The 18,922-nt window shown below is 41.1% G+C and overlaps 1 protein-coding gene across 1 annotated transcript in view; it reads right to left on the minus strand.

The window, feature by feature from the left end:
- Window positions 1–956: 956 nt before the first annotated feature.
- The window catches only part of LOC136665621 (scavenger receptor cysteine-rich type 1 protein M160), a 37,263-nt gene continuing 19,297 nt past the window's right edge, over window positions 957–18,922 (minus strand). Inside the window, exons 5-17 of the mRNA XM_066643268.1 lie at window positions 15,271–15,570; window positions 14,774–15,079; window positions 13,864–14,097; window positions 13,219–13,503; window positions 11,180–11,461; window positions 8,478–8,765; window positions 7,798–8,070; window positions 6,412–6,678; window positions 5,531–5,638; window positions 4,576–4,641; window positions 4,313–4,408; window positions 2,957–3,112; window positions 957–2,458 (exon numbers count right to left, since the gene is read on the minus strand). Of these exons, the coding sequence (XP_066499365.1) occupies window positions 2,289–2,458; window positions 2,957–3,112; window positions 4,313–4,408; window positions 4,576–4,641; window positions 5,531–5,638; window positions 6,412–6,678; window positions 7,798–8,070; window positions 8,478–8,765; window positions 11,180–11,461; window positions 13,219–13,503; window positions 13,864–14,097; window positions 14,774–15,079; window positions 15,271–15,570 (2,831 nt within the window). The 3' untranslated portion in view covers window positions 957–2,288. The remainder of the gene's footprint in view (window positions 2,459–2,956; window positions 3,113–4,312; window positions 4,409–4,575; window positions 4,642–5,530; window positions 5,639–6,411; window positions 6,679–7,797; window positions 8,071–8,477; window positions 8,766–11,179; window positions 11,462–13,218; window positions 13,504–13,863; window positions 14,098–14,773; window positions 15,080–15,270; window positions 15,571–18,922) is intronic.

Here is an 18,922-nt window from a genome sequence, read left to right on the forward strand (position 1 = left end):
TGTTGTATACTTTAGATTCTTCAAAGTAGCCCCCTATTGCTTTGATGACAGCTTTACACACTCTCTCCGTTCTCTCAGTCGGCTTCATGAGGTCGTCATCTGGAATGGTTTTCAGTCAACAGCTGTGGCTTCGTCGAGAGTTTTTAATGTGTCTGAGACCATAACTTGGGTTGTGCAGAGGTAGGGGCTGGTGCACAGTTCTACACAGTGACTAGCCCTGTTCCACCAACGACCAATGAGAAGATGTTTGACTTTTGACTGGCACTGTACTCTTTTTCTGATTTGTTTAGTTTCTTTTGAAAATGTTGCAGAAGTTTAAATGATATGACATTTTTTTTAAACTATAGAAACCTGAATGTCTAGATCATTTTCTGAGAGGGGACATATTTATGGCTCGATCGGAAGCTTCTCTCAATCTGACACAGTGTGAAATGCAAAGAAATGAAACAAACAAGAAATAAACTGTCATTGTCGTAACAAATCTTTGTCTCTGTTTTGGTACTTTTCCAATTTTTGACATGATTTCAAAACACCAGGTGTAATTCACAAGGCTCCAAAGATGATCAGATGTCAGATAAGAAAAAGGGCATCAGGGAGGATTAGAGAAAACGGCTTCTTGTGCTGTATATCAAACTATAGCAGTTATAAAGCAGTAGAGTTTAACGTACAGCACCTGAGCCATTCTCCACAGACACTGACACTGCCCAGTACAGTAATCCCTAATTAATCTTAGATACAAACCACAAACAATAAAACAATGACTGAAATACAGAAATACTGAACGCAGAAAAAGATGCACATATATAAAATAATAATAATAATAAATCTCTTCTATTAAACGTTTATTTTGAATTGTACAGAGAACATTTAATGTTATTTTACAGTTGTTTGAAATTGTGTAGTTTGTGTGAAAATAGAATGTAATAGCAATATCACAAATGTAAAAATCACACTGACGTAGGCAAAAAAGCTAACATTAAATAACATTAAGTAATGCTACATTAAGTAATTATGAAAAAACACTTTTAAGCATGTGTTTAATGTGCTGAAATGATTTGGTAAACTGTTCATTGAAGAAACATATTATTTAAGTAAGATAAAGAATCTCCAAACAATAAAAGAAAACTAGATAGAAAACTAAAACCATTTAGAGCGTTATTTATTTAAGAGACTGCAGTTTGGTGTTTCAGGATGGTCCCTGAGGCTCAGCATCTCAATAAACAAAAAAAAACATTTAATATCTGACAAAAATAACAGTAAAAACATTCATCTCCATTTCCTCAGTGTCACGGCACAACTGTTGTACACTTTGATAGTGGGCATTGACAACTGGAAATGGAGTTATGTGACATTCGCTAAAGCAACTCATTCAAAGATTTAGCCTCATAACTGTAATATAATTCACCCGTTGCTGATTCCTGAAAAGAAGACCTTCTTTCGGCTTTGGTAAGTTAAAGGTCTGGATTAAAGATAAAGGTAAGAGGCGTTCTGAAGTGTGTGACGTGGACATGTTTGGTCAGCGTGGGCAGACAGGATTTCTGGGGAGGGTCCTTGCACTGCAGTTTATAAAAAAATGAACAGTTTTCCATTGGACCTGATTTTGAATTTTACAGATGGTGTGGCAGCACCCACAGGACTCACAGTGGGGTCACTCTGCTTACAGCTATTTCAGTACAGCACTAGTTTATATCAATTATATATCTCTTTTTTTACATAGATTTATATAAACTAGTGCTTTACTGAAATAACTGCTGAAATAACTGAAATATATATATATAATTACAGTGGTGTCCATTTTTGACCATATACAATTATTCTGGTTAATATCCATTACTGTTTTGTCTCAGCTACAATATTTATATCAAGCAGCCTACTATCTGTCTATCTGTCTGTCTGTCTGTCTGTCTGTCTGTCTGTCTGCCTGTCTGCCTGTCTGTCTGTCTGCCTGTCTGTCTGTCTATCTTTCTGTCTGTCTGTCTGTCTGTCTGTCTGTCTATCTATCTATCTATCTATCTGTCTGTCTGTCTGTCTGTCTATCTATCTATCTGTCTGTCTATCTATCTTTCTGTCTATCTATCTGTCTGTCTATCTATCTTTCTGTCTATCTATCTGTCTGTCTGTCCGTCCGTCCGTCCGTCCGTCCGTCCGTCTGTCTATCTTTCTGTCTGTCTGTCTATCTTTCTGTCTGTCTGTCTGTCTGTCTGTCTGTCTGTCTATCTATCTATCTATCTATCTGTTTTGTTTCAGGTTCTCTGCTGTCCAGTTTGTCCAATAGTCTGAAACCACCTTCACTCTTCCGTCTCTGGCCCAGTTTGCTCATCGTTTTCCGCTAACCCATTTGCCGACTCATTGTTCACTGAGACCGGGCTTCCTCGTTCCTCACTCACAGCAGCTTGGGCAGGCATCGCATCATCGTAATCATCTGGGTCATCCAGCTCAACCTCGTAACTCACATCATCTGCACAGCACACAGGCACAGACAACACCACTGCTTAAAGATTCTGCCACTAATAAATCCCTGAAAAGGATTTAGAAAGTTTAGAAAGTCTTAAATAATGTGGATGTGAGGTCTAGGTGTGACAGAATTTAAAAAAATAAGAGTAGCACTGTACTATAAGTAAGTCACAGTTAAGACCACCACATTTATCTAATTTCCAGTCAAAATCAATGTCAGTGAAAATAAAAACAACCAAATTAATAAGTAAACAAACAAATAAAACCTACTTCTATATGTTTCAAAATTCAAATTTGGACTTACAGTGGACCCCAGGGCCCAGACCTCAACATCACAGCAGCTAAAAAAACAACATCTACAACTTGAACAACTGAACTGAACTGGTGTTTAATGGCCATTTTGAGTGGAAATTAAATGTATGTCTCTGATGCTTTGTTGCATACATCTTATTATCTTCAAAATATGAAAATATTAACTTTCATTTACACACACACACACTACCAAGTAAGTTAGCAGGTCTGGGAGGAAGGAGGGGCTGGGTAGGGCTGTTTTCTGGCTCTTGGGATGCTTCATTTTCTTCAACATCATCATATTCAGTTCTAGAAGAGCCTTCACTAACATCCTTCCTCTCCTCTTCACCTTCATCAGGCTGCAGATCTATCACAGAACAACAACAATAACAGTGACAGCCATAAGCAAACCTTTGTTTCATTTTCTGAGTCAGTAAAAACATAACACATTCTCTGACAACACAAAGACTGCCTACTTCTGAATATAGAAATTTTCTATACATATAAATATTAATGTTCTATTATATATGCCATTTCATTTCTAACCCTGTGATGGATTGGTGCCTTTTTTGGAGACTCTTGCTGCCATGTGCCCAATGATTGGAGAGGCTCCAGACCCACCATGACTCTGATCAGTGTAAAATAATTAAAGAAAATGAATGAAACAATGGATGTATGTTAAGGCACCGTGTATGTAACTGCCTATCCAGTTCAGGGTCACGGTGGGTCTGGAGCCTACACAGAATCACTGGCCACAAAGCAGGAACAGACCCGGGAGGGGGCGCCAGTCCTTCACAGGGCAACACACACTCACACATTCACTCATACACACCTACGGACACTTTTGAGTTGCCAATCCACCTACCAACGTGTGTTTTTTGGACAGTAGGAGGAAACCGGAGCACCCGGAGGAAACCCACAAAGACACAGGGAGAACACACCACACTCCTCACAGACAGTCACCCGAAGGAAACCCACACAGACACAGAGAGAACACACCACACTCCTCACAGACAGTCACCCGAAGGAAACCCACACAGACACAGAGAGAACACACCACACTCCTCACAGACAGTCACCCGGAGCAGAACTTGAACCCACAACCTTCAAGTCTCTGGAGCTGTGTGACTGCGACACCTACCTGCTGCACCACCATGCTGCCTTAAGTCTATAATAAAATCATCAAATGTTTCATAGCCTTTGAACAGGCCACATTTTGTTCATTCTCCTTAAGAAATAAAGCATTAAAATATGCAAAACTGCTCTAGTTGTTGACTCTATATTTTAATGGATCTCCAGTGACGCCAGTGAAGTCAGAGAGAAAACAATCGGCCTCGCTCTCTTTCCATGAGACAGTAGTACTGTCCTCCCTGGAATTGGAGGTTTAATTGGATGAAATTACAATATAAATAAATCAACAGTGTGTGTGTTGTCTGTAGAGGATGTGTATGTTCTGCCTTTTCACAAAAAAATAACTTTCAAGTGGTACCCAGACATTTGCACATGATTGTGAAACATCAATAGAAACTAATGCAAAACATTAATGAAGTTGAGATAGTAACACTACCTTGACTTTTGGTCTCCACTGGGTTCATGATGGGATCCACATCCACGTAGTCGTCCATTTCAAACATAGAGGACTTTCTGTCATTCAAATCTACTTCTACAGAAACAGTGCGGTGTGTATTTTGGGGACGTTTTATTGGTTAGTGGCATAAACACCATATGAACATTAGATTACATTTGGAGTTAAATTCTGGAAGATACTACTTTTCCAGGACTATCACCAAACACCATGCTTTCGGTAATATTCAGGATCTCACCCCTTACCTCTTTTGGTGTCAGTGTTGCTGCTGAGCTCTACATCCTGGTCTTTGGAAGAAGACTTTGATCTTACTGCAAAAAGAGACAGAAAAATGATTGCTTTGTAAAAATTATAACTATTTTCTTGTTCCATTTTTACATGTTTTTGTGCAATCACATGAATAATTGATGGGAGTACTTATTATTGTCATATGATTTGCTGCTCTACTCCAGCTGTATCTGTGAATACGTCACCGGTAGTAACACTTATTGCACTCATTGTTAATGTGTATTTATACAGAGAGACAATATGAAATACGGAGCCTGTTTTTGACACCAATGTTGCCACATTAAACAGGGACAAATGGAGAAAGCTACTATAGCTGACCACGTTTGAGCCCATGGGAATCATTATAGATTAATTATAGATATAGATACATTATAGATTATAGTCTTTAACACGTGTGGTAGAGACCTAGAGGAAAGGGAGGAAGGATAATAAAAACAAGATTTCCACCTAGTGGTTGAACAGTAGAAACAGTGCCTCCTAGAGTCCAGGACACCCATTAATATCCAAATGAACTTAGCACGGAAATAAAGCCCCTCAACTTCACTTAATATTCATGGAGTTTGATTGGTTCTGCATAATCTGCCCAGATGTTCTTTTCAGCAGATGTTATAATGAATTATGAAAGCTGATATTATAAAGACATACACACACAACTGGAGCCGGTGGCTGCCAGGGAGCAGTTTGGGGGTTAGACGCCTTGTTCAATGGCAATTAAGCTGTGAATGAATTATTCCCACTGCCCAGTTCTGTAATGTTAGCTAACAGACAGCTGAAAAGAGAGCACCCTGAGAGAGCGAGGTCACGTGTGCTCCCTTAGACCCCAGCCTTGAAGCTGAGGCATCACCGGTGATGAAGTAGCGTAACTTACAACGCGCTTCACACAGGAGTTGATCAGTTCATGGAGCTACTCACAGAGGGCCAGGAGGCGTTTTCTCTGCCAGATCACAATGACCACAACCAACAGCAGGGTCACCACCAAACCAGAAATGAGTTCAGCATTTGAGTTAGTTGCAACGTATTCTGGAATGACAAACAAAAAGAAATAAAGAATGTTTCATTCCCACATAACCATGTGTTTTCACTCTATAAAAGAAATCCCGCAGAAGGACAGACCCCTAACCTCCAGTTAAGTGGCGTGTTTTATGGTTTTAAATAGATACAAAAGATGAAAATACACGCTTCTGTGCAGTTATGTGAATTACAGTAATTACTGAAAACAAATGGGGGTCTCCATAAGAAAAGGTTGTAATACCTCTGCTGTAAAGATTACGTTCACACTCAACAAAACATATGAGTGTTACAGGAGTTTTTAAACACAGTGTGCACTAACTGTCCACTTTGTTAGACATCCCTACTTCCTTATTCCACCTTGTAGATGCAAAGTCAGAGACAGTAGCTCATCTGTTGCTGCACAGTTTGTGCTGGACGTCCTCCAGTCCTTCATCAGTGGACACGGGATGCTGTCGGCTGGTGGACCATTCTCAGTTCAGCGGTGACATTGAGGAAATTTTAAACTCCAGCAGCACTGCTGTGTCTGATCCACTCATTCAAGCACAACAGAGCAGCACCACGTCAGTGTCACTGCAGAGCTGGGAACGATGCACCAGCCAACTCATACCTGCTCTGTGATGATCCTGTGACACCCTATTTATGACCAGTTTAAACAGGAAGTAAGGGTACTAACACAGTACGTAGAGCAACAGATGGACGCCAGTCTGTAATCGTACAACTACAAAGTGCTGCTTTGGTCAGTGGAGCTGAGAGAATGGACAGTGTTAGCACCTACTACTTACTCTGACACTCGATATAAGCAGGTCCATTTGAGCAGGCTTCTGGTTTAAAACATTGATGTTCAGCGTATTCTTTGCCTTCACAACTAAATGATATCTTTGGTTTTGTGTTAGACAAATGGTCCAACTTCGTTGCATTCCCACAGCTCTTGAAATTGCAAAGCCGATGAGCATCTTCCATGTTATTCACACATATTGGCTCCCATTTTCCAATGTAGTTGACCTGAAGTTCACCCCCACACTTCTCTTTAAATTCCAGTTTTAATCCCTCTGCAGAATAAGAGCATAAGAGTTGTTATTGCACGTTATAACAACGTACGTAGACTGAAAATACGAAACATTTGGTTTATTTAATAAAACCATGTCCACATGACTAAACCTATTACACCAACACTGTCTTGTGTTTCAGCGAACGGAAAGACAATAACTTTTGCTGTCTGATATTTTCTTAGTTTTTTAAACATATTTTACTTTCTACATTTTATTTTATAGCTTTGTTTCTTTCGCAGTAATTCATCTCGCCACTCAAGCTCAAAAAGAGAAGCGATGGAAATGCCTATGCTTTTTGTTTTATTTCCAAGAGAAGTCTCTGAGCAGTATGGAGAACTGAACTATAGCCTTAGGCACCTAAGATTATTCATTCATTCATTCATTCATTCATTATCTGTAACCGTTTATTCAGTTCAGGGTCACGGTGGGTCCAGAGTCTACCTGGAATCATTGGGCGCAAGGCGGGAATACACCCCGGAGGGGGCGCCAGTCCTTCACAGGGTAACACACACAGATTCACTCACTCACTCACACCTACAGACACTTTTGAGTCGCCAATCCATCTACCAACGTGTGTTTTTGGACTGTGGGAGGAAACCGGAGCACCCGGAGGAAACCCACACGGACACGGGGAGAAAACACTAACTCCTTACAGACAGTCACCCGGAGCGGGAATCGAACCCACAACCTCCAGGTCCAACAAATTATCTTCTCAATATGTGTGGCACTTGTAAAACCTTATAAATAATTACACAAAATACAAAAATAATTCGATTGTAAAACATACGAGGTTTGGTTTCAAGATGTTCTCCTTGATCTTATGGGTTTTTTCAACCAGCAGCGCTCTTGATTTAGCTCAATGATATGTTTATTATCACAGTAAAACTTTGGATAATAACATTTGGCTGTAGATGTGTTTTATTATGATTGTATTATTAATGTATTATAGCTATATTAGAGATATTATATTACAGATCTGTTATAAATTCATTGTAATGAGAAGAGAAGAGCCGTTCTGTCTGTGCTTGGCCATGCTCCTAGACATGGAAAGTTTTATAGTTTTGAACCGTGACAGTAAAGGTATGTTATTTTAGGTGTATTATAGATGCACTGACTCACTTGCACAGGCCACAGAGACAATGTCTTTGCAATTGTTGTTGTTCCAGGATTTGCACTGCCACAGTCTGTTCTCCACACCCAGACAACTAAAACTCAGGGCCTTGGACTTGGTTTTATTGGTAGACCAGGAAGTGATGAATTTACTGCATTGCAGATTTTGACACAGCTCATTGAAGACTCTCTCTGGGTTCTTAGGTTGCCAGCACATGCTCGCCTGCGAGTTAATCACAACCTCACCAGTACAGGAGGTCTGGAGTTTTATTTCATGTTTGACTAAGGAAACACACCAAAAATACACAATATATACACTGTACATAAAAAAACTTAATTCAACTGTGATAATCAGTTCACATCAGATATTTCAAAAACTGTCACTCAGATGAACTAAAGCAATTCATGAAGTTAATGGCAATGGTTTGAGAGACATGTGAGACTAAGAAACTATGCTCAATGCTAAATGCAACAGGAGGATATACCCCACCAGCACTGGGCTGTGGAACACTGGAACAACATTCTCTACTACTGAATAACGCCCACTGTGCCTGGGATGAGCTGGAGTGGCTTTTGATTCAGAATCAGTACCTGATCTCATAAAATATTTACATGGATGAATACCATCAAATCCTCACAGCAGTTTTAGACTGAATGACACAGTTTCTACAAGTATTAAATGCTCTTACCTGCACATTTGATGTTGAGAGGCTGGAACGGTGTTGGTGTGATTTGCACCTTACAATCAAAGATTGTCTTGTTTGTCCCAGAGCAATTGTAGGTTCTGTTATTTGATGGTATGTACAGCTTTTCAATGTATTTATTGAATTCCCCACACTGTAGGTTTTGACAGAGTTCTGAACCCTTCTGAACCCCCCAGGCTTCTCTACTCACAGGGATCCGGCCTTGACTGTCAAACACGTAGACCATACCTGAACACACTTCGCCAGGTTCAACGAGGATAAACCTTCTCCATTCTGGGGACCAAGAAGAGCCAACATCACACATAAAGTCAACAAACATCAGCGACTTTACAAATCTCTTCATCGCTGGGTGCAAGGCGGGAACACACCCTGGAGGGGGCGCCAGTCCTTCACAGGGTGACACACACTCACACATTCACTCACACCTATGGACACATTTGAGTCGCCAATCCAACTACCAATGTGTGTTTTTGGACCATGGGAGGAAACCAGAGCACCCGGAGGAAACCCACACGGATACAGGGAGAACACACCACACTCCCCACAGACAGTCACCCGGAGGAAACCCACACAGACACAGGGAGAACACACCACACTCCCCACAGACAGTCACCCAGAGGAAACCCATACAGACACAGGGAGAACACACCAACTCCATTGTTATTTAGATCAATAAATACACATTTAGCCATTGCTTCGTAGTACTTTAAATTCATGAAGATAAAGTATTGCTGGAATCACATGGCACACTGAGAAGTGCTATGCTCTAAAAACCAAATTCACCATAATAACAATTTTTACTTATTATATGTGTATTCTTATTATATGCCTAAGTCTATAAAGGGTTCTACATTACACTTTTTTTTTTAATCAAGTCTTTTCTTATCACTACTAATCATTTGAAAGCTCAACACAAACTAACTGCCAGTCCTCATATGTCAGCTATGTCTGAACAAGTGTGCAAAATCACTATTAAAAATGGTTCTGTAGGCAGTGCTGCCTTTGAGGCAGATGACTGTAACTGTCAAGCGAATCAATCGGAGTAGGGGAGGGCGGGACTAGTTTGTGAACGTAACGCTTCTCGAAGTTCTATGTACACTCTAGAAAAACAAAATCCCGGACGTTTGTGAAATTCCGCCCGGACATTTTTTAAAGTCTAAAAAAGAGGATATGTCCGGGTAAAAGAGGACGTCTGGTCACCCTAGTTAACCTTCCTCTTGTGTTAGGGTCTTGACCGACCTGTTTTTAGGTTTTAAATGCATACAATTGCTCCATAAATGTGTTTATTGCATCAAGACATTTTGAATTTTCAGGAACTTCTACTTCAACAAAATAATAATAAAAAAAAATTATACTAAATTATAAAATGCTCTTGTTAAAATTATGGCTTTTCTGTTGTTGGGGTCAATTTCGACCCAGGTAAAATTTTAAATCAGAAAACAAAAACAAGTGCCAAATCTGGACTCATAAACACACTATACACCAACAGCCTACAGCTGGCTCCTCCTACAACCACTCGAGCTTCAGTTAGGGGCTTCTATCTTTGTCTGTTTCACAAAACAAAGAAAGACAGACATGTCCAGACATGTAAGGCCCAGTCAGTTTAGAGTTTGTGTTTTGTAGAGTGTACATCTCCAGTTTACAGTACGCAACAATGAACAATTAAAACCAATCCTTTCATGGATAAGGAAGAATAACAACTTCAACCAGAGGCAAGAAACATTGGTTGATAACTAATTGTTTTTCGGGGGTCTTATAGCTGATTTAATACACGGGTCAAAACCAATCCATTAACATAAGAGATGGTAACAGACAGCTAACACAGGAGGAAGTGTCAGGGTGGTGTGAAGAGTAGATTCACGGAGGGCGGACACACTCGCTATAACACGGACAGTTTAATGAAGAAAGATAACAAAACGCGAACTTGACGATAAACATGAAATGACACTACTTAGCAATAGACAAGCATGAGACCGAAGACGAAAGGAGAAACGAGAATGAGAAACGCAGACTACAATAACACAACACAAACGAACTATAAGGTAAACACGAAATGGGGCAAGAGAGACAAGCAAGTGAAACACAATACAACCAAAATGACCGATCACAGGAAGTGAGGGAAAAGGGCTTAAATACATGAACTTAACAAGAAACAGCTGAAACGGATAACAAGGGAAACGATGAGGAAGCGGAACAAAGGCGGAGCTAGAGTGAAACATAAACAAAGCCATGTGCAGAGACAGGAAAACAGGGAAGAGAGAGCCAAATAGAAAGGGGAAAACAAAGCAGAAATTGTCAAGATGTGACAGGAAGGTTAAAACCATTTGTTTCCAAATACAGCACCATATACCGGTAAAGCTCCACAGAGGCTCTGCTGCCTCTGAGGCAGATTCTGAAGAAGTACATTCCTGCACATTTGAGTTATGAGTGCTGCCAAAGGAGCTATAGAATGTTATACAATAATACTCTGCTAAGACAAAGTTGAATATCAGCGGTATAGCAGCGGTGCCTTTAGAACCTGTGCACACAAGCTCAGTCAGACACTAGCACTGACTGGCATCGCACTGAGTGCCTGGAAAACTGGACTTTCTTGTACCCCTAGCTTGAAATGGCTGTGGCATCTCTCAGTGATAGGGTCAGATGCTCTGCTATCAATGATAAATATCAAATAAATATAACAAGTATACCTGTACAGTTGATATAGCCAGTTTGACAGTTTTTCGGAGTTCCTCCGAAGGTACATGTGGCAAGGTTATTTTTGCAGGTGATGCCGGACAGTTTTGCATTTGTTAAGGGAATGGGCAGTGTGAAATTGTCTGCATTTCCACAGCCCATGCTTGTGCAGATGGCCTCCTTAGTTTGGAATTCCATGTTGTCTGTACACACTGAGGCCCATCCTCCAAGATAAAACATCTCCAAGTTTCCAGCACATTTATCTCGAGTGTCCAGCAACCTGGCTTTTACACTCCCTGTGAAGGGATACATGATATAGATGTCAACATTCAAATCAGAGGCTTTAAAGCAACACAAAGTAAGATTTGCTCCTGGGTTCTAATAAAGTCAAAGAGTGTAATTCACTTTTACAGAACTGTCTTTAAAAAAATCAAGTGTGTGTGTGTGTGTTTCCTAAAGTTACCCAGACTAGCAACATCAGAGGCTCTATTCTCCCTATTACAGGGCAGTGAAGCATCACAATGACTTTGAAGCTGTAATTAAAAGTAAATACTACCTACACTTCATGAACACTTTGCATGATTAAAGGCTTCTTTTCATTGTGAAAGCCTTCTTCATATTTATGGTAAAATGTTCTATATTGCATCAGAATGGTCCTTCTATAGCAGGGGTGTCCAAAGTCCGTAACCCGGGCCAAATGCGCCCCACTGTACGATTTTAATTGGACCGCAGCATCACTTTTAAGAGTACATCATCAGTGGCCCACTGGCACTTGCCGGTTTTTTCTTTCGCCTGACGGTGGCAGCAGTGCGCTCATGTATAGAGTATAGCACCACTGTGTTAATGAACATAGCTAAACTTAAACGTCATTCATTTCTCTGGGCCAGCAAAGTAATTCACAATGGCAGCAAAAGAAGATGCAAAGTTGACAGTGAGAACCAGCGATTTCAAGAGAAAGTATTGCTTATTGCTCTTATCACTTATTGCTCTAAAACGAAATTCAGTGTTAATAAATATAATCGGTTTTGTAAATTAGCGTTATTCATATTTTGAATACACTGTTGTTAATAATTTATGAATAATATATTTGAAAAGAGAGACTGGCCCTTAAGAAGTTTGATATGATCAAGTTTGGCCCCCATTGAAAAACGTTTGGACACCCATGTTCTATAGTTGAAATGTCTAGCTTGTTACTTTTAATCATGCAAAGGGTTCTTTGAGTGTTCGGGGCTGTATATAAAACCATTATTTTTACTAAAGAACCCTTGAAGAATCATCAATTTTAAGTGTATAGTGCTACTTTAAGGAGCAGTCAGTCATTTTCACCAATTATTCTACTGCATGTCATAACACAGCCACTACACTGACACCTACTGTCCTGGATGAAGTAGAGGTATTACATATTTCTAGTAATATGGGAATATAAATGTACAGTAATCCCTCGCTACTTCGCGGTTCATCTTTCGTGGATTCGCTACTTTTTTTTTAAGGGCTTATGGCCGCTATATGGCGGATATTGAGGGAAAATCTAGGAAAACCATGAAAGAGGCTTTCCACATCCGAGTGAAATTTACTGACGCTAAATCACAGTTTAGGAATGACTCTATTAAAGAAACTGGTAGGATATCACATGTAGTTCCAGCTGAAAAACATTATAGAATTACTGTTTAATGCAAAGGGTGGGGTGTTAACAGTAACAGGGAGGGGTTTAAAAGTCTAAATACTTGTTAAATGCATAAAAAAATATCTTTCCTCTACTTCGCGGAAATTCATTTTTTTGAGGGTGGTCTTGGAACGCATCCCCCGCGAAAAACGAGGGATCACTGTAATTCCATAATAACAAAATGCACAGTGACAAATTTATGATAGTTTTTTGCCTGTGTTGAGTTTCCATGTTTGAAATATGAGCTATTCTCAATATTATTTCATGTCTTATAGCTTTCATGTTAGACTTCTAGAAGATTCTAGACACACACAAAAAATGATTCTAAAATTTCTTCATTTTCTTCTTCTACTTTTGAAATTTCTCATTATCATCATTAGCGATCCTCACTTGTGCAGGTAACAGATGCAGGTGTTGAGCAGGTGGCGTTCAAGCGCACAAAGTTACACTGGCTGAAATTCTTTTTCCCATCACAGTGGACACTGCCCACAGTCACTGTAGCTGTTTTTTTCCCAAGATAATCTCCTCGGAACGCTGTCCCACAGCCCAGGTTTTCACACAGCATGTCCGACAAATCATTCGTCCAGGTTTGTTCACATATGCCACCACACTCACTGCCAAAACAAACCTCCACATCCCCCCAACATGGATTCGTCAATTTCACCTCTACAGTACCTGAGGGAGAACAGTCACAAACACCACTGTTAAAGCAATCAGAGCAATCCATCAGCGTCTCCAATGACCTTTCTTCCTATTAGGAAACAGCCATTACACTGGCATTTACTGGTCTAGATGTATCAGAGATATTGTTCCAAACTTATTTTAAATATGTCTCCCCTCACATGCAGGACCCACTCTATGGAGCATCAGTTCATTCATGCAGAGACTACAAGGCAACTAGATCCTTCAAAATGCTGAAAATAATGAATGATGACTTTCATACATATTTCTAGACCTTTTGGGGTTATAAATGGCTGATGAGCAAGTACCTGAGGTGAAGCTTTTAGTTCTGAAGTGTCTGGTACTGTAGCTTACCTACGCAATTCACATAAAGATTGGTGGTGTTGGATGTGGAATTAGTTCTTGAAGAACCTGTAGGGCAGTTAGATGATTTTAATGCACTGCAGTTAGTTTTCCAGCAGGCTTCATTGGCTTTTTCCAAACAGTCGTTTCCCTCTGCCTTCAAAAACGTTGAATTTACTTCCACTTCTCCTTCACACGATGAGTTCCCCTTCAGGTGGAAACCCATTACCTTCCTTAGCTTATTCTCTGTTGGGGAAGAAGGTTTCAGAACACATAGACCTTAATATATGCCAGTTTCTGATGAACTGCTGAATGCTTCTAATTGACAAAGCTTCTTAAATAGTAACAGAATATTGTGGATTCTCTTGAATCTCTTGAACCCTGATGAAATCAGAAACTCTGACATTTGAAAGGGACTCCTCTGGCAGTGGGGCATGTGTGGTGGGTGGAGTCATGTATGGCAGGGAGGTCGGGTGTGGTAGGGGGTCGGTTATGGTGGGCGGAGTCAGGTATGGCGGGGGGAGTGGGGGTCAGTGTGGTGGAGTGGGGAGGTGTTGGTTTTCCCTGTGTCCGGATAAGCCACAATAGGGAAATATACATAAGGTCAAGTGTGTAAAATTTATTTGAAATGCCACATTCACTAGGTATGAAGCTACATAAGACTTATTACAATAAATGCCAACTATCTTATAGGTTGACAAAGGGAACCCACACAGACACAAGAAGGACACACCAAACTCTTAGACAGTGACGTGACCCAAAGAAAGTATCAGACCCTGGAGCTGTGTGTGAGTGACACTGCCTATGTGTGATAGCAGCATAAGCCTACTGAAATATGTAGGCTGTAAAAGGTTTCTGGCAAATGTTTTAACAGGATTACATAGTTGCCTTTCAGTAAGAAGAGTGTATAAAGACCGCATACCTGTGCAGAAGATATTGACTACTTTATCTGTAGACAAATATTCCCTCCAGTAACTCCAAGAGCATTTAGACAGTTCGTTGGACGTGTCCGTACAGGTCAGGTCCAATTCCAGTACCTTGTTACTGCTCTTGACGAAAAGTTCATTCTTTTTCTCTGACTTCCCACAGCCGAGTTGCTGACAAACTACATCTGAATTTATTGGTGACCAACGGGAATTGCTCACCATCCACCATGAATTCCTAAACTTCACCTCTAGTCTTCCGGAACATCTGCTCAAACCATCCTTCAGGCTCACGGCGTCAATGACTGTCAGCCAACAGAGTCAGGGATTCAGTAAGTGCATATACAAATATATATAAATGAATATTAAAAGTATGTATATACTGAGAGCATTTCAAACAATCACAGAAGAGGGTTCACCAGTGTATTTACAGTATTTCACAGGGAAAGAGAATCACAGAGCAGGATGCGGTCTGTATGTTGAAGACCTGCTTTACCTGCGCATGTAACTTGGATGCCCCTGCAGGGCCGAGAGAGCTCATATTTGGCTGGACACTCCCACAGTGTATGTTCCTCTCCACTGCATTGCACTTTGCTCAACAATCCATTTTCCATTTTGTCACGTGGTGAGGCATGCAGCACATTCCCACATTTCAGCTGCCGGCAGACCACCTTCCCAATTTTATTGAGCTCGTCCTGGCTCAGACCATCAGAACACACAATTTGTTTGGTCGTGTTCACATTCACATACAGATCCCCAAAACATTTGCTCTGTTTCAGCTCCACTTTAACACGGTCTGAAAAACAGACACTGACATTTCAGTTGCAATTCATGCTCCGTTTATATACTTCATTAAGTCATTCATTAAGTTTCTGTAATTATTCCATCCTGAAAAGTGTTGTGGTGGGTGGAGCCTGGCCAGAATCATTGGGCATAGGACAGAAAGTCACACTGGAAAACAGTGCTAGTCTTACACCCTCCCCCCGGTCACTCACACACTAACTCTAGTTTAAAATGTACACACTCACCCAGTCACTCACACACTAACTCCAGTGGACAATTTACACACTCACCCAGTCACTCACACACTAACTCTAGTTTAAAATGTACACACTCACCCAGTCACTCACACACTAACTCTAGTTTAAAATGTACGCACTCACCCAGTCACTCACACACTAACTCCAGTGGACAATTTACACACTCACCCAGTCGCTCACAAACTAACTCCAGTGGACAATTTACACTCTCACACACTAACTTCAGTGGACAATTTATACACTCATCCAGTCACTCACACACTAACTCTAGTTTAAAATTTACACACACACCCAGTCACTCACACACTAACTCCAGTGGACAATTTACACACTCACCCAGTCACTCACACACTAACTCCAGTGGACAATTTACACACTCACCCAGTCACTCACAAACTAACTCCAGTGGACAATTTACACACTCACCCAGTCACTCACACACTAACTCTAGTTTCAAATTTACACACTCACCCAGCCACTCACACACTAACTCCAGTGGACAATGTACACACTCACCCAGTCACTCACACACTAACTCCAGTGGACAATTTAAACACTCACCCAGTCACTCACACACTAACTCCAGTGGACAATGTACACACTCACCCAGTCACTCACACACTAACTCCAGTGGACAATTTACACACTCACCCAGTCACTCACACACTAACTCCAGTGGACAATTTACACTCTCACACACTAACTTCAGTGGACAATTTATACACTCACCCAGTCACTCACACACTAACTCTAGATTAAAATGTACACACTCACCCAGTCACTCACACACTAACTCCAGTGGACAATGTACACACTCACCCAGTCATTCACACACTAACTCCAGTGGACAATGTACACACTCACCCAGTCACTCACACACTAACTCCAGTGGACAATGTACACACTCACCCAGTCATTCACACACTAACTCCAGTGGACAATTTACACACTCACCCAGTCACTCACACACTAACTCCAGTTTACAATTTACACACTCACCCCACTCACTCACACACTAACTCTAGTTTAAAATGTACACACTCACCCAGTCACTCACACACTAACTCTAGTTTAAAATGTACACACTCACCCAGTCACTCACACACTAACTCCAGTGGACAATTTACACACTCACCCAGTCACTCACAAACTAACTCCAGTGGACAATTTACACACTCACCCAGTCACTCACACACTAACACTAGTTTCAAATTTACACACTCACCCAGCCACTCACACACTAACTCCAGTGGACAATTTACACACTCACCCAGTCACTCACACACTAACTCCAGTGGACAATGTACACACTCACCCAGTCACTCACACACTAACTCTAGTTTACAATTTACACACTCACCCCACTCACTCACACACTAACTCTAGTTTAAAATGTACACACTCACCCAGTCACTCACACACTAACTGTAGTTTACAAAATACACACTCACCCAGTCACTCACACACTATCTCAAGTGGACAATTTACACACTCACCCAGTCACTCACACACTAACTCTAGTTTAAAATGTACACACTCACCCAGTCACTCACACACTAACCCTAGTTTAAAATGTACACACTCACCCAGTCACTCACACACTAACTCTAGTTTAAAATTTACACACTCACCCAGTCACTCACACACTAACTCCAGTGGACAATTTACACACTCACCCAGTCACTCACAAACTAACTCCAGTGGACAATGTACACACTCACCCAGTCACTCACACACTAACTCCAGTGGACAATTTACACTCTCACACACTAACTCCAGTGGACAATTTACACACTCACCCAGTCACTCACACACTAACTCCAGTGGACAATTTACACACTCACCCAGTCACTCACAAACTAACTCCAGTGGACAATTTACACACTCACCCAGTCACTCACACACTAACTCTAGTTTCAAATTTACACACTCACCCAGCCACTCACACACTAACTCCAGTGGACAATGTACACACTCACCCAGTCACTCACACACTAACTCCAGTGGACAATTTAAACACTCACCCAGTCACTCACACACTAACTCCAGTGGACAATGTACACACTCACCCAGTCACTCACACACTAACTCCAGTGGACAATTTACACACTCACCCAGTCACTCACACACTAACTCCAGTGGACAATTTACACTCTCACACACTAACTTCAGTGGACAATTTATACACTCACCCAGTCACTCACACACTAACTCTAGATTAAAATGTACACACTCACCCAGTCACTCACACACTAACTCCAGTGGACAATGTACACACTCACCCAGTCATTCACACACTAACTCCAGTGGACAATGTACACACTCACCCAGTCACTCACACACTAACTCCAGTGGACAATGTACACACTCACCCAGTCATTCACACACTAACTCCAGTGGACAATTTACACACTCACCCAGTCACTCACACACTAACTCCAGTTTACAATTTACACACTCACCCCACTCACTCACACACTAACTCTAATTTAAAATGTACACACTCACCCAGTCACTCACACACTAACTCTAGTTTAAAATGTACACACTCACCCAGTCACTCACACACTAACTCCAGTGGACAATTTACACACTCACCCAGTCACTCACAAACTAACTCCAGTGGACAATTTACACACTCACCCAGTCACTCACACACTAACACTAGTTTCAAATTTACACACTCACCCAGCCACTCACACACTAACTCCAGTGGACAATTTACACACTCACCCAGTCACTCACACACTAACTCCAGTGGACAATGTACACACTCACCCAGTCACTCACACACTAACTCTAGTTTACAATTTACACACTCACCCCACTCACTCACACACTAACTCTAGTTTAAAATGTACACACTCACCCAGTCACTCACACACTAACTGTAGTTTACAAAATACACACTCACCCAGTCACTCACACACTATCTCAAGTGGACAATTTACACACTCACCCAGTCACTCACACACTAACTCTAGTTTAAAATGTACACACTCACCCAGTCACTCACACACTAACCCTAGTTTAAAATGTACACACTCACCCAGTCACTCACACACTAACTCTAGTTTAAAATTTACACACTCACCCAGTCACTCACAC

This window comes from Hoplias malabaricus, chromosome 14, assembly GCF_029633855.1.
Source record: "Hoplias malabaricus isolate fHopMal1 chromosome 14, fHopMal1.hap1, whole genome shotgun sequence".
NCBI classification, from domain to species: Eukaryota; Metazoa; Chordata; class Actinopteri; order Characiformes; family Erythrinidae; genus Hoplias; species Hoplias malabaricus.